General features: G+C 44.4%; 1 protein-coding gene across 3 annotated transcripts in view; it reads left to right on the forward strand.

Annotated features, from left to right (window-relative positions):
• LOC135552532 (rho guanine nucleotide exchange factor 12-like) overlaps positions 1-18967 on the forward strand; it is a 74782-nt gene extending 55815 nt beyond the window's left edge. For all 3 annotated transcript variants that reach the window (XM_064984209.1, XM_064984211.1, XM_064984210.1), the window contains 25 exons: positions 277-382; positions 627-764; positions 979-1011; positions 1994-2108; positions 2219-2327; positions 2651-2869; positions 5131-5275; positions 5544-5576; positions 5844-5998; positions 9302-9448; positions 9631-9716; positions 10335-10460; positions 10884-10998; positions 11928-12028; positions 12394-12471; positions 12728-12803; positions 13129-13296; positions 13600-13687; positions 13938-14015; positions 14145-14224; positions 14509-14736; positions 14953-15201; positions 15640-15866; positions 16896-16971; positions 17100-18967. In XM_064984209.1, coding sequence (XP_064840281.1) covers positions 277-382; positions 627-764; positions 979-1011; positions 1994-2108; positions 2219-2327; positions 2651-2869; positions 5131-5275; positions 5544-5576; positions 5844-5998; positions 9302-9448; positions 9631-9716; positions 10335-10460; positions 10884-10998; positions 11928-12028; positions 12394-12471; positions 12728-12803; positions 13129-13296; positions 13600-13687; positions 13938-14015; positions 14145-14224; positions 14509-14736; positions 14953-15201; positions 15640-15866; positions 16896-16971; positions 17100-17110 — 2987 coding nt within the window. In that variant the 3' untranslated portion in view covers positions 17111-18967. The remainder of the gene's footprint in view (positions 1-276; positions 383-626; positions 765-978; positions 1012-1993; positions 2109-2218; positions 2328-2650; positions 2870-5130; positions 5276-5543; positions 5577-5843; positions 5999-9301; positions 9449-9630; positions 9717-10334; positions 10461-10883; positions 10999-11927; positions 12029-12393; positions 12472-12727; positions 12804-13128; positions 13297-13599; positions 13688-13937; positions 14016-14144; positions 14225-14508; positions 14737-14952; positions 15202-15639; positions 15867-16895; positions 16972-17099) is intronic.
• The last annotated feature ends 2250 nt before the right edge of the window (positions 18968-21217 follow it).

Below are 21217 nucleotides of genomic sequence, written 5' to 3' on the forward strand. Positions count from 1 at the left end.
TATTGTTATGTACATTTCTTGTTACTTTTTGATTGATTCGATTTTTACTTTAGTTTTTGTAGTAAATATTTTATTAACTCTATTTCTTGAACTGCGTTGTTGTAAGTAAAGCATTTCACAGTGAGATCTACACCTGTTGTATTCGGACCATGTGACAAATAAACTGTTATTTGATTTAATACTACTATCCCACATCAGTTGTTGAGAAATCAAAGCTTAAGCTGTAATTTGTGTCAACCTCCTTCCTATCTGTGTTGTTGTGCGGTGGCTGTGCAGACCGGCGGAGGACGGAGCTGATCCCTGAGGAGCAGAACAGACAGTTAGTCCAGATGATGCAGGACACCCTGCTCCCTGACATCCAGAGGAACCTGGAGGACTTCAGGTCAGTCACCTTGCTCGTGCTCTTCCAAAATGGCTGCCTTTCCCATTGGTGTGTACATATGTGTTAGTCATATGTAAAGATAGATGCAAGTGAGTCTTACATGTAGACAGTGTAACTGTTTGTCTTTCTAAACGTTAAGTTATTATAATCCTGTTATAAGTATGCGACGTAAGTATGATGTAAGCATGTTATAAGTCAACATACTGTAAGTGGGGTCTGACACCGTGGTTTGTGGGGTGTGCAGGCAGAAGCGCAGTATGGGCCTAACCCTGGCTGAGGGGGAACTGGCCCGGCTGGACACGGAGCGCGTCAGAGACCGGGTAGCACTGGAGAGAGAACGCTCCTGTGCTGAAAACATCATCACCAAGATCGAGGATGTCCTGTTAGTAGCAACACTCACAGCTTTGTTTCTTAATGTAGAAGTTCTTTAACATTCATTTTACTTGCTGACACATTTTAATTGAGGCTGATAATATATTGATTGGAAGTCTACTACTTCTGTCTAATTGTTTGAACTTCTTTTTGTACTCTGACATGTTAAAATCATTTTCTGTGTAATATAATTTGTTCTAATGGAATTGCTTGACATATTTTAGGTTGACAACCCAATCCACAGAGGAGGAGAAATGGTGAGGGGATTCTCTTTTGTTTATCCATTGGAAAGAACAGATATGAGCCCTACATATTTCACACTATCTGTTTATTTTAGTCGGTGTGATGTCTGGGGAGTGTCAGTGTAAGACTTTATGGTCACATGCTGACTGGAGACCATGATCGTGTTCAGTAGGGCACAACATAGCAAAACATTTTGCAGCCAGAAAAAAATACTTGTGTTATTGGACAAATTCATGTAGAACCTCCTTGTCCCACTGAACACAACCGATACTTACTTGTGGCTGTGAACACACAACATACTCAGTGCTCAATGTGGTTTTTTTTTTGTGTGTGTGTTTTTTACTGCACAACCCCACAGAACACTCCATCCTCTAAAGCTAGAGTTGGGAGCACAGGCTGTTGAGCTTTTGGAAGGATGTGGTGAAGTACACTGCACTCCTTGAGGGGTTTAAGACACTTTGGGACCTCGTAGACTCTTGGCCTTTCTAACCACTGTCTGTGTCATTTCTACTCAATGTCACACTGGAGACAAACCACCTAGTTTCAGTTCACTGCACAGAAAGAGGACAAGAACATCATATTAGATGATTTTGAGGTTGAGCAGTTAACATTATAACAGAAGTCACGTTGTATATGTGGAGTATCTCTTTGCCAGGGGGCAATTTAGCTACATGAGCTCTTGGCCAACCTCCTTTAATAACAAATGACATTTCTCTAGTTCATTTAGATTCATAAGGGACTATTCCCGACGTTGTGCAGCGACCTTATTTCAAATGCCATATGGTCCTGGCATATCCCAAATGATTAATGAATGGACGCGACATCTTGCCGCCGTCACTCGTTTTCACAGCATATGGTCAAAGCCACGCTAAAGACACGCCAACATGTAGTTCACTTCAGCTTCATCCCAATCTGTTCCATTGATATAAAACCGAGAACATGGCAATTGTGCCTGAGTCTCTAAATCCGGGAATCCTCATTGGTCTGTTGTTGCAGCACTACTATGCAGTATGTCATCCTCACGTACATGAAGCGCCTTGGAGTGAAAGTCAAAGAGCCACGGGGCCTAGAGTTCAAAAGAGTCCGCCTGAACTTCCTCCCCAAGATCAAGGTATGAGCCTACCCTTACACTGAACCCTGCGCTAACCTAGCTCGGTTAACCATCACCCACCCTGCCATATCTCTCTTACTGACTGATCATGGGATGCCTGTGATCAACAGAAGAGCGTCAAGACCGAGAAGGAGGGAGGGGAGGAGAAGGTGAAACGAACCAGGTTTCCCAGCATCCTCGGGCCTCCGCGCCGGCCCAGCCGCGTCGACCCCACGTCCAGTGAGTCTGTCTGCGTTATAAACAACACTGGCTTTCATTTAGTCATTTAAGATGATAAACATCAGTGACCAACACTAGTATACTATAGGTCTCCCAATTTACTGAACCCCTGGAGAGGCATTTGTATTGGTAGATGGTTATCATCACCCACATATCACCCACATTCAAAACAAATCATTGTGCTACTATGGAAAAAAGGAGGAGCAACAGAAAAGTAAATAGATCCTATAGTATTGACTCCTGCTACACCTCTGTGTGTCTGTATGTGTGCTTCCTGCCTGTCTCTCCGACTGATTGTCTGCCTGTCTTGTCTGTGTGAGCAGTCGGCAAGGCCATGGACCTCAACAAGCCGCGGCCCCAGAAGCAGCTGTCCCAGCCCTGCCTGGGGGCCGTGGAGCACCTGGAGGCGGGTCGCCTGACGGCCAGTCAATCCAGCGAGGGCTCAGAGCTCACACATTCCTCCAATACTAACGCCACCTCGCCAACCAACAGCACCACCAACAGCCACGCCTCAGACGGAGGCAGCAGAGACTCTGAGTTTGGTGCGACCCTGAACTACCACATACTGTACAAGACTCTAGCTAGTACATACCTACTAAACTCTCTAGCTAGCACAATTCCCACATACTGAATTCTAAACCAAGTACCCTAGTCTCTAGACCACATACTATATCAAGCGCAAGCGACGCAAGACCAATTATGCTCCCCATAGTGTTTGAGGAGCACGGTTTGTCTGCGGCGCTCTCTAAATTCCTGAATCTCTGTGACTTTGTATTTCGTTTTATGTCCTAATTGTTAGCTGTCAATATTACCTATTATTTTTGGGTCATTGTAGCTGTAGTAGAGCTGGGCGAAACAGTGCATTTGGAAAGAATTCAGACCCCTTCCCTTTTTCCAAATGTTACATTACTGCCTTATTCTAAAATTGATTCAATCATTTTTTTCTTCAATCTACACACAGTACTCCATATTGACAAAGCAAAAACAGGTTTTTAGAAATGTTTGCAAATGTATTACAAATAAAAAAACATACCTTATTTATATAACTATTCAGACCGTTTGCTATGAGACTCGAAATTCCGCTCAGGTGCATCCTGTTTCCATTGATCATCCTTGAGATGTTTCTTCAGCTTGATTGGAGTCTGTGGTAAATTCAATTAATTTGACATGATTTGGAAAGGCACACACCTGTCTATATAAGATCCCACAGTTGACAGTGCATGTCAGCGCAAAAACCAAGCCATGAGGTCTAAGAAATTGTCCGTGGAGCTCCAAGGGCAGGATTGTGTCGGCACATCTGGGGAAGTGTACCAACAAACGTCTGTAGAATTGAAGGTCCCCAAGAACACGGTGGCCTCCACCATTCTTAAATGAAAGACGTTTGGAACCACCAACCAAACTGAGCAATCTGGGGAGAACGGCCTTGGTCAGGGAGGTGACCAAGAACCCGATGGTCACTCTGACAGAGCTCTAGAGTTCCTCTGTGGAGATGGGAGAACCTTCTAGGACAACCATCTCTGCAGCACTCCACCAATCAGGCCTTTATGGTTGAGTGGCCAGATGGAAGCCACTCTTTGGCCCAAATGCTAAGCGTCACGTCTGGAGGGAACCTGGCACCATCCCTACAGTAAAGCATGGGGGTGGCAGCATCATGCTGAAGGAATGTTTTTCAGCAGCAGGGAGACTAGTCAGGATCGAGGGGAAAGATGAACGCAGCAAAGTACAGAGAGATCATTGATGAAAAACTGCTCCAGAGCAGGAAGGAAGGTTCACCTTCCAACAGGACAACCACCCTAAGCACACAGCCAAGACAACGCAGGAGTGGTTTCAGGACAAGTCTCTGAATGTCCTTGAGTGGCCCAGCCAAAGCATGGGCTTGAACCCAATCAAACATCTCTGGAGAAACCAGAAAATAGCTGTGCATCGACACTCCCCATCCAACCTGACAGAGCTTGAGAGGATCTGCAGAGAAGAATGGGATAAACTCCCCAAAATGCAGGTGTGCCAAGCTTGTAGCATCATACCCAAGAAGACTCAAGGCTGTAATCACTGCCAAAGGTGCTTCAGCAAAGTGCCGAGTAAAGGGTCTGAATACTTATGTAAATGTGATATTTCTGTTTTTTTATTTGTAATAAATATGCAAAAATGTATAAAAAACCTGTTTTTGCTTTGTCATTATGGGGTATTGTGTGTAGATTGATGAGGGGGAAACAATTAAATAATACATTTTAGAATAAGGATAAAGAATAAAGTCAAGGGGTCTGAGTATTTTCCGTATGCACTGTATGTACCAAAATGGAGTTGGATCCACTCCACAGCGCATCAAAACTATACTACACTACAGCCTACTCCGGTTGTAAAGTGGTGCCATGAACTGAATATTAAGAGAAATACATAATATATTCACAGGAAGTTATGACTCTGTAACTAGAACAGTAGTTGCTTTGAAAACTGTCTTTTCCCCGCAATAGCAAATTTGCGCAATGATCATATTCTTGTGTTTCTCAGAATGCATCTCTACATTCTCCATGTGCTGCCTGTCCCAGCGAAACAGGGACAGGCAGATGCTTTCATATCAAGAGTCAACATAATGCATTGGCTATTACTGTCGACCAAATAGAGGTTTTAGAACAATCTACAGAAATGTTGTGTAGCAAAATCACTGAAAATTACAGCTAAATGTTTCAATAAGAGGAAGGCAATTTTCGGTTTATCGTCCCTGTTCCAAGCTGAAGTAATGGTCTTCCCACCTGGCCTGATAGTTGTACAATGTAACTGATCTCTCTGTCTCTCTCCTCCTCAGTTCTGACCCCTAACTCTGCCTTCCTCAAACTGAGCGAAGGTCTTGGAGACCTGGACAGTCTACAGTACACTCCAAACACACACTTTGACTACAGCCTGAGCCCATACAGCCTGGACCAGCTGCAGGAGGAGGACAGGGAGAGCAGGTAAGATGAACCCCAAGCAGGCGAAAGCGTAGGGCTTATGGGCCCAGTCAAGAGTAGTGCACTAGAGAGGGAACAGGGTGCCATTTTATTTATCTACCCTCTATATATAACATGTAATTCCATTCTAGTTCATACAACTGTTTTTTCCAGTCAGCCGTTGACATATTTTTTTATCCCTATTGTGCACAGTTTTAGTAGTTTCATGCAGGCGGAGAACATCTTGATGAGTATGTGAAGCGTTGTCATTTATAGTATCCTCTTGTTACAGAATCCTTGAAGGAACACCCAAGTCTATCAGAAGGTGAGTATTTTCTGTTTTCTTTTTGACTTGACCTACTACTAGTTCTGATAAAGACAATGGTCAGATAGTTTCTAGTTAGTCTCCTAAACTTCTTCGGTCAAAATGTGGACTACCTTTTATCAAAAGTGATGTAGGCTATGGTTAGAAACCGAATGAGTTTTTAGATATTTCCTAACATCTTTTGTTATATTTTGTGACTGCATTTCTTAGTCGGTGTATTTTTCAAGGTTGTAAACCAGTGTCTAACTGCTGCTGCCCATCTCCCAGGTTGGATGGCCTTGGTCCTACGGAGGTGCAGAGTGAAGACGACCAAGGAGGCACGGACTCTGAGCACGACCCTCTCAACTGGCAGCAGCTGGTGGGACGTGAGATCCTGGCTGGACTCGGGGCCCATGAGATCAAGAGACAGGAAGTCATTAACGGTAACTTCCTGTTCGAACTGTAACCCAGTCACCGTAATATAAGTAAATAAGGCCCATGTAACCTGACCAGAAAATACTCTGGGCCCTAGTGATTGGCTTTTCATGATTAGGATAAAACCCAAGGCCCTGCACATACTATATGTCTGTGTTAGTTATTAATTTTTTTAGTAGGCAGTTTATTGTTCAAAAGGAATAATTACTGTGTTAACCCCTTACACAAGTGGGAATTGGCCTGTATGGATAGGGCTAAAATTAAACATTTCTTACAGAAGAAATATGGAAAGCATATGCTAGTATGCATGGTAGCAATCAAAAGGGAACCGGTTGGAGATCATGAAAACATTATTAGACTGAAGGTGAGGATAAAACCGATAATCTGACACAAGACTGAATCCAAACGTTACACTGTTGATTTTATGAGAATTTTATATTTACTGTACTTTTCACCTCATTTGTTGATTTAAAAAAAATGAAAATAATCTGGATACAGTCAGTAACAAGAATATTCATGGTGAATGTGGGCTAGGTTCAACATAAGACAAAAAAAATGACATGGGTTTGAGTGAGAGGTCTAACTGGTGTGTCTAAGTGGCTACACACCTCTCCAAAGTGTGAACCGGTCCTATGTCATTTCAACTCAATGAATAGTCTTCAACTTTAAGGTGCCATTTTGAGCTTTCCTCGATGTGCCGTTGAGGAACTACAGTAAGCTGATGTGTAGTTATTTTGTTTGGAACACAGCCCTACGTCCCCGCCTTTACACAATTACTGTTGTTTACTCATTCCAAACACGGTCCATTATAAATCGCAATCTAGTCAGGTCGGCATCATTTGAAAGCGTGTTGTATTGTCAACATGGCTAGCTAAATGACAAATTACAATCTTAGTGTTAGGCTTTCACAAGTCAATTCAGAGATGCAGATTGTCATTTTGGTATGCATAAAATAGAGTGAAATCCACCAGAAATATTAATTTATGACGCCATGTCATCTTGTGACTGTACATCAAACGCAGTGATCATAAACGTTGGCACTGTATATTAAATTAGTTTTATGATATGGAAATATGAAGTGCCCATTTGGACTAACGGGTGCTTGGCTTGCTTGTATGACATCAAAGTGGTATTTATTATAATCCTCAATGTCTCATCTTTCAAAATATATCAAGCCCCCTTTAACAGTATTTCCCTCCGACGACAAAAAAAATGTTTCCACGGTAGCGGGAGGGATGGGAGCAACATCTCAACGCTATTGTGTTCAAGTTCAGAACCGCTGTCAGTAAAAGAACCTGCGCTGTGAAGCGGAGAACCTGAGCTCTGACGTCATGTATAGCATGTTACTGTAAAGCCACTGCGTTATAATTTTGTCGCTTATCAGTGTCCAAATCTGCTATTTTTAACCCGTACAGTGCCTTGCGAAAGTATTCGGCCCCCTTGAACTTTGCGACCTTTTGCCACATTTCAGGCTTCAAACATAAAGATATAAAACTGTATTTTTTTGTGAAGAATCAACAACAAGTGGGACACAATCATGAAGTGGAACAACATTTATTGGATATTTCAAACTTTTTTAACAAATCAAAAACTGAAAAATTGGGTGTGCATAATTATTCAGCCCCTTTACTTTCAGTGCAGCAAACTCTCTCCAGAAGTTCAGTGAGGATCTCTGAATGATCCAATGTTGACCTAAATAACTAATGATGATAAATACAATCCACCTGTGTGTAATCAAGTCTCCGTATAAATGCACCTGCACTGTGATAGTCTCAGAGGTCCGTTAAAAGCGCAGAGAGCATCATGAAGAACAAGGAACACACCAGGCAGGTCCGAGATACTGTTGTGAAGAAGTTTAAAGCCGGATTTGGATACAAAAAGATTTCCCAAGCTTTAAACATCCCAGGAGCACTGTGTAAGCGATAATATTGAAATGTAAGGAGTATCAGACCACTGCAAATCTACCAAGACCTGGCCGTCCCTCTAAACTTTCAGCTCATACAAGGAGAAGACTGATCAGAGATGCAGCCAAGAGGCCCATGATCACTCTGGATGAACTGCAGAGATCTACAGCTGAGGTGGAAGACTCTGTCCATAGGACAACAATCAGTCGTATATTGCACAAATCTTGCCTTTATGGAAGAGTGGCAAGAAGAAAGCCATTTCTTAAAGATATCCATAAAAAGTGGCGTTTAAAGTTTGCCACAAGCCACCTGGGAGACACACCAAACATGTGGAAGAACGTGCTCTGGTCAGATGAAACCAAAATTGAACTTTTTGGCAATAATGCAAAACGTTATGTTTTGCGTAAAAGCAACACAGCCCATCACCCTGAACACACCATCCCCACTGTCAAACATGGTGGTGGCAGCTTCATGGTTTGGGCCTGCTTTCCTTCAGCAGGGACAGGGAAGATGGATCAAATTGATGGGAAGATGGATGGAGCCAAATACAGGACCATTCTGGAAGAAAACCTGATGGAGTCTACAAAAGACCTGAGACTGGGACGGAGATTTGTCTTCCAACAAGACAATGATCCAAAACATAAAGCAAAATCTACAATGGAATGGTTCAAAAAAATAAACATATCCAGGTGTTAGAATGGCCAAGTCAAAGTCCAGACCTGAATCCAATCGAGAATCTGTGGAAAGAACTGAAAACTGCTGTTCACAAATGCTCTCCATTCAACCTCACTGAGCTCGAGCTGTTTTGCAAGGAGGAATGGGAAAAAATTTCAGTCTCTCAATGTGCAAAACTGATAGAGACATACCCCAAGCGACTTACAGCTGTAATCGCAGCAAAAGGTGGCGCTACAAAGTATTAACTTAAGGGGGCTGAATAATTTTGCACGCCCAATTTTTCAGTTTTTGATTTGTTAAAAAAGTTTGAAATATCCAATAAATGTCGTTCCACTTCATGATTGTGTCCCACTTGTTGTTGATTCTTCACAAAAAAATACAGTTTTATATCTTTATGTTTGAAGCCTGAAATGTGGCAAAAGGTCGCAAAGTTCAAGGGGGCCGAATACTTTCGCAAGGCACTGTATATGGGTATGAGTGTAAAGTGCACTGAACAAACATTCACTAACAGTGTAGGGTGTGGTAACCACTGCAAACTCAATCAAACAAACTTTATTCATTTGTCACTTTCACAAATGCGTCTTTCCTAGTAGGAACCTGGGCCAAAACCCCCGAAGAACAAGCTGAAATAACCGTTTTCGTCATCACTGTTTATCGCTTATTTATGGTTGCCTAATTGTAGTCATTTATCAGTCTACAATAGTGATGAGCGCTGTCGGTCTGTGTCTACAGAGCTGTTCTACACTGAGAGGGCCCACCTGCGGATGCTCAAAGTGCTGGACAACATCTTCTACCAGAAGCTCACCAGAGAGGCCATACTGCCTCCTGCCGACATCAAGAACATCTTCACCAACCTGGGGGACATTGTTCAACTGCATGGTACTTGCACGCGTGGACATAAGCAAACACACACACACACAGGAATGTACATGCTCAACCACAAACATGTACACATACACACACACACTTTCCCACTTTGATATGACATGCACCCCCTCCCCCCCACACACACACAGGCACAATGTCAGAATGACCCTCTTACATTCCCTTTCATTTTTCAGTTTTGATATCTGAGCAAATGGCAACAATCCGGAAAAGGAACGAGACGTCCGTAATCGACCAAATAGGAGACGACTTGCTGTCCTGGGTGAGTACAGCTCTTTTCTTTTTCTTTTCAAGCCTTTTCCCCAAAGGAATAGGATTCATGTAATATTTGTGTTGTTGGAGAGGAGTCTTTCTCTCTCTCACACAAACCACGAAAGCTGTGCCGTTGCCTGAAATTGCTTTTCACTGCGGAATAAACACCCACTTTCTTTTATGGGATTGCTTATCTTTTTAATTGGCAATGAACTGGAGGGTAAAGATGGTTGCTGTGTTTTGCGGAATGGAAGTAAAATTGTTAAACGATAGTGTGGCACAGATGGACTGGCAGAACCCATCCACTAACCTGGTCCCAGATCTACACGTGCTTTAGCAAAACAAAACTCTGTCTATACATGTTTAATAACAATTATTCTGGATTTATAAAGCGCTTTTCCAAATGCTCAAAGTGCTTACATAGAAAGGGGAAACTCGCCTTAACCACCGCTTATGACAGCAATGATAGTCAGAGGAAATTGGCTAAAGCATGTAGAGGCAGATTTAGACCCCCCCCCCATCGATCTGTCACTGTGCCACCACACACGCAAGGACCAAGGGCTTGGCGGCAGGGAGTTGCCATGGCGACTGACCCCGATTCGCCTGGCTCGCCTGTGTTGTTTTCCAGTTCAGCGGGGGCGAGGAGGAGAAGATCAAGCAGGCGGTGGGCACGTTCTGCAGCAACCAGCCCTTTGCTCTGGAGCTCATCAAGAGCAGGCAAAAGAAGGACTCGCGCTTCACCTCCTTCATGCAGGTAAGTGAAGGAATGGAGGAGAGAAGAGGAGGAGATATGGACAGGGGGAGGGCAGCGCAGGTACTGGAGTGCACACACAGGGCTATTGGGCACTGCCTGTTACTTGAGGTTTAGGTCAGGTATTTGACTATGTAATCAACTTCTGCAGATTGTACAGTACAATGTATATGACACGGAATTGGGATGTTTGAGGGAAGCTTGTGTAGTTCAATGATAGCATTTGAAGATGATTTGTTCAAATCCAGTCAATTTAAACGTTAACGAAAGTTGTAGAAAGTAACCATTCACGATGTAGCTCTGTCAAAGCCACAGTCACTGGTGGGTGAAGTATATATATGAACGAAAAGGATACATCGTGACTGTTTTGTTGCTCTTTTCATCATTCCTGCGGCCTTCTGACCTGACGTCACTGTGCGTTCGCAGGAGGCTGAGAGTAACCGACTGTGTCGAAGACTCCAACTGAAGGACATCATTCCCGTGGAGATGCAGAGGCTCACCAAGTACCCTCTTCTACTGGAGAACATCGCCAAGTACACAGGTAGACCACACACACTCCTATACCTCGTCCACTCTACTAAGCCAAGCTGCACTGTACTGGGCTGACTACACACCCACAATACTTGCTGGAACCGTGCTAGTACAAGAATGTGAAAATACATACAAATACATTTATTTAATGAGGCAGGTTGTTTAAGAACAAATTCTTATTTTACAATGACGGCCTATCCTGGCCAAACCTTCCCCTAATCAGGACGACACTGGGCCGATTGTGTGCCGCCCTGTGAGCCAGCACAGTACGGGTTGGTTGTGTTTGGCATGATAATGTAAAAAGCGTACTGGACTCTGACAATGAGGTGATGGCACTGGGCTCGAAGTGAACTGGGCCATCACAGTGATGCAGGGCAGTGCGCTTACAGCAGCGTTAATGATAGCAGTGTCCTTCCACTGTGGTGTCCCAGTGACCACCCTTTCTCTCTCTGTGTGTGTGTCAGTGCGCCTGTGTGTGTCAGTGCGCCTGTGTGTGTCAGTGCGCCTGTGTGTGTCAGTGCGCCTGTGTGTGTCAGTGCGCCTGTGTGTGTATGCGCGCCTGTGTGTGTTAGGAGCTGCCAGCCCGGCTAAAATTAAATCTGTGCTCTCGGTTAAACTGAGATGATTATTTTGGCATTTTCCAAAGTTGGTAATGCACATTTTGGGAGATGTTCTCACATTATTTGAGTCCCATCATTTTTAATCTTGGCTCTGGTTTAGTTCTCCCTCGCGGAAATAAAATGCACTGAACATAAAGTAGAACCAGCTGTTAAGGAATGTTAATGACCTCTACTTGGTCTTCATTTTCGAATATGATCGGCTGCTAATGGGTGCAGGAAAATATCAATTTGCTGTGCAGTACCCCACAGAGGTGTTTTTTTTCCTGTTTTTCCTCCACCGAATCTTCATCACCCTTCCTCTCTTGTAATTTCATTTCAGATGACACCATGGAGAAAGACAAGGTAAAGAAGGCAGGCGACTGCTGCAGGAAGATTCTCAACCACGTCAACCAAGCGGTGAAGGAGTCTGAAAACAAACAAGTAGGTGTGATTTTTAGCGTCATCTGGGAACGGCAGGTACGGAAGCACAGCCTATCCCCTCGGGTCTCCCACATCTCCCCTGTCTCATTTCACCCCTGTTCTGCCGAGAAAGCTTCTCAGCCACTCTGAAATCTGTCCTCCCACTGTTCCTCTTAGAGCCAGCAGAGATGATGGCAGGTGATTTATTGCAGAGAGAATATGGGGTTTGTGTCTCTTGGTTAGTCTAATACTGCCTGTAGCAGCAGAGCATCCAGCTTACGGCTGTTTTTCTGTGTACCTATCTATCTTTTTTTCTCCCTCTCTTGTTCACTTTCTTTTGCTCTCTTTTTCTCTCTTTCTCCGTCTTTCTCTCTCTCTTTCCACAGAGGCTGGAGGACTACCAGAGGCGGCTAGACCTCTCGTCTCTGAAGCAGACGGAGAACCCCATGATTACAGAGCTCAAGGTCAGGCGATCTATAAAGCATTTGTCAAAGCATATTAGTCTGTAGACTACCCACAATTGACTTGAAGCAACATTTTTGCTTCAGTTTCTGCGAGGGAGCCACTGCAGTTATTAAAAGGGGGAACGAGACTAGGTCATGCCGCTCCATTCTTTGGCATGGAAGAGTACCTGTTTCCAAAGTGAAAGCTAATGGGGATCTGACTAAACAAATAAACCCAGCTAATCTGACCTTTGACCTTAACTCCCTCCACACTCAGAACCTGGACTTGACCAAGAAGAAGATGATCCACGAGGGACCACTGTCATGGAAGGTCAACAAGGACAAGACTATTGGTACGCTTACGACTTCATCAGGCGTTTATGTGGATAAGTAGGGCCAGGAGGATTTTCCTGACCAATGTGATCCAACCAGGGGAAACTCTTGGCCCTAGTTGTACACTACAACTGCAGACAGGGCCCGAACTAATTCCATGTCAGGTCATGTGGTTAGTAAAAACTCCTGGCCCCTAAGACAAACCATATGATGTATTGGGAGAAATCACAAAACAAACACGATTGTCACCTAATGAGATATAATAGTAATATAATTGTGACGTCTATATCCATTGAAGTGTTCTATGTAATTCTGTGGATAAATCCCCTCTTCTTCTGGTCTCAGAGCTGTACACCCTGCTCTTGGAGGACATCCTGGTGCTGCTACAGAAGCAGGACGAGCGGCTCGTCCTCAAGTGCCACAGCAAAAACCTGTCGGGCACCGCCGACACCAAGCACATCTTCAGCCCCATCATCAAGCTCAACGCGGTGCTGGTGCGCTCTGTGGCCACAGGTGAGTTACCATATAGATGCAATCATACTATTAGTTTCCCTGACAAAGATGGCCGCCCTGTAGTCATGCTACCATGGAATGCCAATAACCATTCTAGTGTTCTATTGAAATCTGTTTGTTAGATCTAACCTTCTTAACACAATGACACCCTATCCCCCTATATAGTCCAACTTTTACCAGAGCCTTATGTGGCAGCCCTATGTGACTGTGGTCAAAAGTAGTGGATTATATGGGGAATAGGGTGTGATTGGAGATGCAGCCAGGAGTCTGTCCCTGTTTTCCTGCTATTCCTTCTCCCAACAGACAACAAGTCGTTCTTTGTTCTCTCAATGTCGGACAACGGGGCACAGATCTACGAGCTGATGGCCCAGACCGTATCAGAGCAGAGAATGTGAGTCCTCCTGACACTGTGGTTTAGTCATTATAGCCCCTACTTAAAAAAAAAACATTTAATTCACCCTAGGTAGAAGTTGCCCCTAACCACTGATACAGGGTCAGATGTTTTTCTCACCTGTCTTAATGGTTACGGTTAGCAATGCAGTTAGGCTTATCTGGTCCTAGGTCTGAGGTAAAGGACACTTTTTTTATCCACAGTCTACTCGCCTCTGTCTGCCTGTGAATTGTTATCCTCCCTCCACCAGGTGGCAGCGGCAGATCACCCAGAGAGCGGACGCCATGAAAGTGAAGCCGCAAAGCGGCATCCACTTACCTCAAACGGAGTACGTTCCTCCTCTCAGTATAAAACGTCTTGGTTTTCTTTTGGTTTTATTCATCAGCAAGTGTATATCATGATGACCATGACCTTGCTTCTCCTGATACTGTCTCTGCGTTCTCTCCCACCGTGTCAGTGTGGAGATCATTGCTGCAGACGTAGCCCGACTCGGTAAGGACCCGGACCGCATCTCCTCTGGAAGCAGCCAGTCTATAGGTAACTGAGCTAGCACCTCACCTCTCCCGTGTTCCCCCGTCTAGAGTGATCAGTGTATTTAAGAACTTTTCAGTAGCAGTTAGCGATATTGCGTAATGTGCAGTGGAGGCTGATATCGCTTTAGAATCGAGGATGGGCTTATTTCAATTGCTGGAATGGAATGTATGAAACTGACTTGATGTGTTTCCATGTATTCCATTCCAGCTATTACGTTCCACCCTCCATCAGTAACACGCTCCAGTAGTATCTAGATTGTATCTAGATTGTCCTTGTTATCTCCCCAGATAAAGAGTGCAGCGCTGCCTCTGGTGGCGTGATGCAGACCTCTCTCCCAGATGCCAAGTCCTTTGTAGGACTCAAGCCCGAAGAGGAGGAGCCCAGCCGGGAGGAGGGGCTTTACAGGGACCCGGACCTTGCAGATAGGCTGCCCTTCCGCATGGCCGTAGACGGGTTCAGCGAATCGGACGGGCTGGGCTTCAGTCCTTCTAGGGCTGATGATGCCTTAAAGACATGTGAGTGAAAGGACATCTACCTCAATCATCAAGACTTTTCTAGCCAGGAAAATCAGTTAGAGTTATATGAACCCGGTCAGGCCGGTTGGTCAGGGATAGCGCTCCTCCCCAAAACATACATTTACATATATAGATTTTATTTGGTGGGGAATCAATTCATTTAGAATCACACACTCCTCCATTGGTCTAACCTTATCTGTCCCCTCTCTCCTCTAGTGTCGGCGCTGAAGCAGGTCCTGGTGACCCAGCTCATGTCGCAGGAGGACGGCGAGCGTGCTGGGCGCTCCTCCTCGGGGGGTGGGCGTCTTCTCAGGACCACGTCCCTGAGGACCCCCGTGGACAGCCGTGCCCGGGGGGCTGTGCAGAAAGGCTCCGGGATGTGCACCCAGGCCAGCCACCCTGAGGATCCGGCTCAGGACCTGGTGTCTGGGGACACGGGTTTCTTTGAGTCCCCCGAGGATTATGGTGAGCTTGCGGTCGTGTGTGAGTGAGCGAGAGATTGCACATTTTTGTTTTAGCTCAGCACCAACACACCTGATTGAACCAACCAATCTCCCAGTGTTAAATAAGGAGAGTGTTAGTGCCGGAGAAGAACAGAAATAGGCACCCCTTTCAACTTTGGGTTCCCCATTATTAAAGAACCCCGTGCTAGATAACTCTAGGTTTTAGGACCTCCAGTGCGTAGGTGTGCTGAACAGCAGGGACTCCGCTTGATCATACTCATTGGGGCGGCACGGTAGCCTAGTGGTTAGAGCCTTGGACTAGTAACTGAAATTTGGCAACGGAAAACAAAAACAAGCAGGTTTTTTTCTTTTCGTTTTTCCCCCCTATGGACAAGTTGTTTCAATCCGTTTTCATCCCTTTGGTGCCTATTGAGTTGTGCCCTGTTGTTGCGTTTCCCAGCAGGGTACCTGGTCCTGGAGGGCTACGGGGGCTCGGGGGAGAGCAGCACGGACGATGACCTCCAGGCCACCGGGAAGCAGCTGAGCGCCTCGCGGGGCTGCGGGGCAGGAGACTCTGGGATCAGCCTGAGGTTCTCCTCTGCCTCACAGGCAGGTAGCATCTCCAGCTTCAGCCGACAGGTCCTGTCCCACCTCCGCAACCTGCAGACCAACCTCAACCACCTCAAGGTATGCACACGTGGGTGGGTGGGATGGTTGGTTGGTTTGTGACTGGTTGACTGACTAAGGGTTGGTTGGTTGACAAAATGTTGTGGCTGGTTGGTTGGTTGGTTGGTTGGTTGGTTGGTTGGTTGGTTGGTTGACTGTCTGACTGGTTGGTTATAGCTAACATGGAATTGTTTTAAGATGGTCATACCAAGGATCATTTAGCTATAAGGATAATTTAATACCCTTAAGGTATCAAAAACAAAATATTGGCATTACTGCTATTAGCCGTTGAAATGTATTGAATAACAGATTCACTACATGGAACAACAGATGGTGGCAGTAAAATCTAAATGAGGTTTGTTATAAAGTGTCTGTCATATATCTGAGACTTCAGGAAACTATTTAAATGTTGTTGTTTTTACATGTTATTTATCCTCTTATTTTAGACACTAAACTATCTCCATATATACTTCCATCATTTTTTTTACTGGTACCGTGGACCTTCAGACAAGTCTGGTGAGGCTTGTGGGCATCCTAGAGCAAAGCGGAGGACACCATCGGGTCTCAGATGTCCACAGAGGGGTCATAGTGTCTAGACAAAATTGTTTGGACACCACACACAGAAGTTGGTAGAATAGGCTGTACCGAATTCAGACGAGTCTGGTGAGGCTTGTGGGCGTCCTAGAGCACCTCACCTTTCAATAGAGTGGTCATAATCATTTTGTAGGCCAAACTGTTCGGACGCTGGAGACGTTTTTGTGAGAACAATTTTCGGGATGTCTCACGGTCTGACAAACACCACTCTAGCTCTGCCACCTTTCGCCGCAGATGCGGAAGGGCGATATCGGCGGATGCGGTTGATTTAAGATGCAGCCCATGAAACATCTCTAGTTTAAACAGACAGATTTTTGGTGGAGATTTGTGTATTATGTTATTATGTCCGCAGGACAGTGAAATTGTAGGATAAGGGTTAATTAGTAACGTTGATTTTACGTTCATGCGTATCAAATCTGATTTCCGACTGTTCCCTGCCTGTCTGTTTTCTATCAGGAGGTAGAGGCCAAGTATCACAGTCTACTACGCCAGAGGCCGGCCAGATCATCGACAGGCACGGACATCAACAAAGGTAACATGGGTCTAGTCTTAGCGATTTTTGTGTTTATTAGAAAACCCATGAGCATGTGAGACGTGACAGCTGAGCTATTGTTTAAGGTCTGACTGCCCGGGTCCTTTCTGTTATTATCTTGTTCCTAGATAAAAGATAGTCGTGGAACGTCAGCCCCTTCCCCTCCCAGGCCTCTGCATCAGGCCGTAAGGGAGACGGTGAAGATGGAAGGGTTGATTTCTTGCCTCCCTGCTGTCTCGTTGACCTGGATGTCCTCTTAGCTTGTCCACTCAACTGCTGAGTACCCTCTTCCTCCTCCCACAGTGGTTCTCCCCGAGAGACTGAGCATGAGCGAGAGACAGTTGGAGGAAGGGGGGTTTCCTTTGGATTTCTCCTCCCGCACCTCTCCGTCAGCACAAGGCAATCAGGGAAGAGGGACTGTCCCGAATCCAGCCCCCCCCCCCCCGTGTGTCCCCACTCCAATTGCTGTGGGTCGCCCTGTCTCCCCTCCCATTTCTCTCTACTCCTAGTCATCCCTGCAAGAAGGGGAACTGCACCAAAATGTAAAAAGCCGTGTGTTTAGGATATATATTAAACACACAAAAAGAAGCGACAAGTGAAAGGAACATTTTAAGATAATGTATTGTGTGTGTTTTTGTTTTTTATCCCATGATGTATTTATTTTCTCTCTTGTGGTTTCCCATGTTGCTTGCATGTTTTTTTTTGTGGGCTTTTTCGACCTCCTTTTAGGCTGCTCCACCCATATCACACTATCCTATCCTTAATGAACAGGAATAATACGAGTGGGTATAGAGTCACATTTTGCGTGGAGCCCTCATAGGATGGTGTTTAAGCAGCATGGAAAAGTCAGGGGCTCTGTCCTGGTCCTCAGTGTGTTTTTTACAACTGGTCTAAAACTCATCCCTTCTACTTCTGTTGGTAATCATGTCTGGTTTCCCCTCCCTGTGCCTGCCCATGCTACTGCTGATGTGCCAGTGATCTGACAATTCTAGCTGATAATGTCATAAAGTTCACACACAAACTATCAAGTTGGAAGGTTATGCATAACTTTAATAAAAAAATGCCACGACACATTTCTCAACCTTAAACACGGTTTATTCATTTAGTCCTGGTCTCTTGGTGATAGACTTGAAATGTTCTCACGTTCCCTTACTTCTAACCCTGTAGATATTTCACTAAAACTATTTGATTAACAAGGTGACTAGATGGGACAGAAAGAAACACCAAGTTACTTGGACTGCAGGGCGGGCTGCCATGTGGCTGTGGGAGTTTTTCAGCACCGTTTTCCGTCAGAGTGAGGTAACAAATGGAGGACAGTGGAGTTAGCCTACTCATGAAATGTAGCCATCACAGTAAGTGTACAGCCCTTTTCACTACAGTTTTGCTCAATACTGACCAATCAGGGTAGGTAGGCTGCATTATTTTGTTCACCTATGAGTTTGACCATGCAGGAACATGTTGCTAAGCTTTTGTTAGGTAACTAAATTTGGTTATCCCATACACAGTAGTTTTCTATTTCTCAGATTTCAACTCAACTTTTTTTTGTACTGTTACATGGAATGGATTCAGCAATACCATGACTTAATGAATCAATAACAAGGCAATTCAGGTGTCCTTTTCCTCTTGTATGACGATGCAGTCACCTGACAAATGCCAGTAGGGGGCAGGCTTTTACCATCTACCAGATAGACATAAGGAGGACCCACCCTGAAACCTGCAGTGACATCAGTTTTCTCTGTCTGAAACAAGGTGTTCTTTTGCTGCTGGATGTGTATCTAGTCTATCATTATATGATTCAGCTCAAACTATCAAATGACATTTTTCTTCCTTCAGGCATCTGTCTGAAAGCTCAGTTACTGTCTGAAAGGTTGATAGCTAAATATACCGGAGAGAAATGCCATTGTACCCTGTTACTGCAAAGCAATGTAATGTCTGAAGAACTAAATCTGCTTTGGAATTTAACTTTATGTAGTTAAAGGGTTTTGGGTTAAATCTAGACTACGTGACAGTGTGTGAACATTACTTGATGGTTTTACATCTCTTGCTGGAGAGGCAGACAGAAGCCTCTACAAAGGGTTAAGCTCTAATTAATTATCGTTTGAGTGACACATCTCCTGCCTCTGCCTATCCTCCTGAAAACATTCTGCACTGAAATGGAGACCAAGAAGAGAGGGGTGGTAATTGATTGGCACACTTTCCACATGCACCTGTCAATTACCTAATTGAAGTTCTAGACAGCGGCGTGCTCTGTCACATCTCAGTTTGAGCTACCGACAAGCCCATCGTTTTTCTCATTCTGCCAATGTACAAGATGTATCCCTTGTGCCAAATGCATAAGATAAGATGGAAATAGGATCTACGACTCTGATCTATGAGTAAAGGTGTGTTGTCTTCGAGTGCCTGTTTGTTCTAGCCAATAATATACAATTGTAATTTCCATGCACCACCTTTGCTGCATCCGTTATTTTACAAAGAGTGGAAAAAGTTTCCTGCAAGGTGTATCACAAGGAGATTTGTTGTCTCCTTGAGTCATCTTGACAATGTCAGGAATTTTTCTGTTACTTGACGCTCAACTTGACGCTGATTGTGACATGCAGGTAATTGTAGCGCTTTAAGTGTGGCTTGATTTTAAGATAAGGATGTTTGGCGATATGACTCACTTGACAGGAGACGTGTGTGTGTGTGCGCGCGCGCGCATTTCCACCAGGAGTGAAGCAATTTTCACTTAGGCAACTGTGTGAATATTATAGATACATACCCACGGAATAGACACATGCAAGTATGAACAAGTTCCACCAAGGCCGTGTGTTTTAAAAACTTTGCCTCTGACCCTGGTGTGACATTGACATTCATTGTCATTCATTGTCACTTGACAATGACAACGCTCAACGCACACATGCAGCAGTCATCCACTAAGAATGTACCACGGCTTTTAGCCTGTAAACAATCCAAATGTTTTTATATTATTAGAATGACTTGACTCTGGTAGAGCAGTGCTCGTCAGGGACAGTCTTTCCAACAATATTTAGTAACAATCCACAAGAGAAAGAAAGCTTCTCGTGCAATTGATTTGCTGCCAAAAATAAAACGTAGATTTTAAATAATTCAGGCATGTAGATGGTCATTAATGGCGCACTGCCTTTGTTTTATGAGCGGTAGGTCTTTTTTAAAGTGACCAGTAACCGAAAGGTTGTTGCTTCGAATCCCCGAGCCGACTAGCTGAAAACATGTCGAGCAAGGCACTTAACCCTAATTGCTCCTGTAAGTCGCTCTGGATAAGAGCATCTGCTAAATGACAAAAAAATGTACTCAATACCCCAAAGATACCAATGTCAGATTGATCACACTGAGGATCAATACACCTCCAAAGATTGATGAATCTTTCCTCTGCACACTGGAGTAATCACACATCAATCAGTCTGTCACTGTTGCCGTGGCAGCTGTCAGAGGTATTTCGTCATATCCAAATCTATGTCTCCCCTAACAATTGGATTCGTTGTTCACAGAGTGGAACGGCGGGTGTCAAGCTCCCGCCTATTCCTCTTTGGATTCGTGGAAACATCTCGTTGTTTGAATACTTAAAAAAATAAATGAAAAAATAAGAATCCATGAGGAGTTTGTTGACGTCAACCGCCTGTATAATAGGGAGAAAGATGCTCTACTAGCCTCATGAATATGCATAGATTGTCTCGAATTTCAACAGGGACAACTGATCATTTTTTCTCAGTTGCCGGGATGTGCATCACATACATCAGTACACTTGTAACAACCTAAGCATTACGAAACTTCTATTAGATCAAATAATCAAAAACAAACCAAATAAATCATGTTTATCTTGACTAAATTTGACACTCATTACCCTCCATACAAAAACTCACCTCTTTAAAAGTAATTAAGGATCTGCTTTTGGCCAGAAATAGGGCTCTTGCTTTGCCTCCCTCTCAGTCCCCTGAGTGGGCGTGGCCCAGTAGATATCAGGTGGCGAATCACCATGCGTTTCCTGTGGGGTGGAGATGACATCAATGTTCTCGTCGACTGGTGAGTGGGAGGGATAATGGTGCTTTCAAGTCAACTAGGACCTCGGAGGAAAAAACAAGGTCAAATCATGACTGCAGTGGTCTTCAGGTAGGAAAGTTGGAGCCCTAGAAAGATGCCATTGTTTCCGAAATGAAATTCAGAGTTGGATGACCATTCAAAAATATAGTTTTTCCGCCAAGTTCCCAGTTGTCTTTAACGCACTGAAGTC

The sequence above is a fragment of the Oncorhynchus masou genome, chromosome 13, assembly GCF_036934945.1.
Source record: "Oncorhynchus masou masou isolate Uvic2021 chromosome 13, UVic_Omas_1.1, whole genome shotgun sequence".
Lineage (NCBI taxonomy): Eukaryota > Metazoa > Chordata > Actinopteri > Salmoniformes > Salmonidae > Oncorhynchus > Oncorhynchus masou.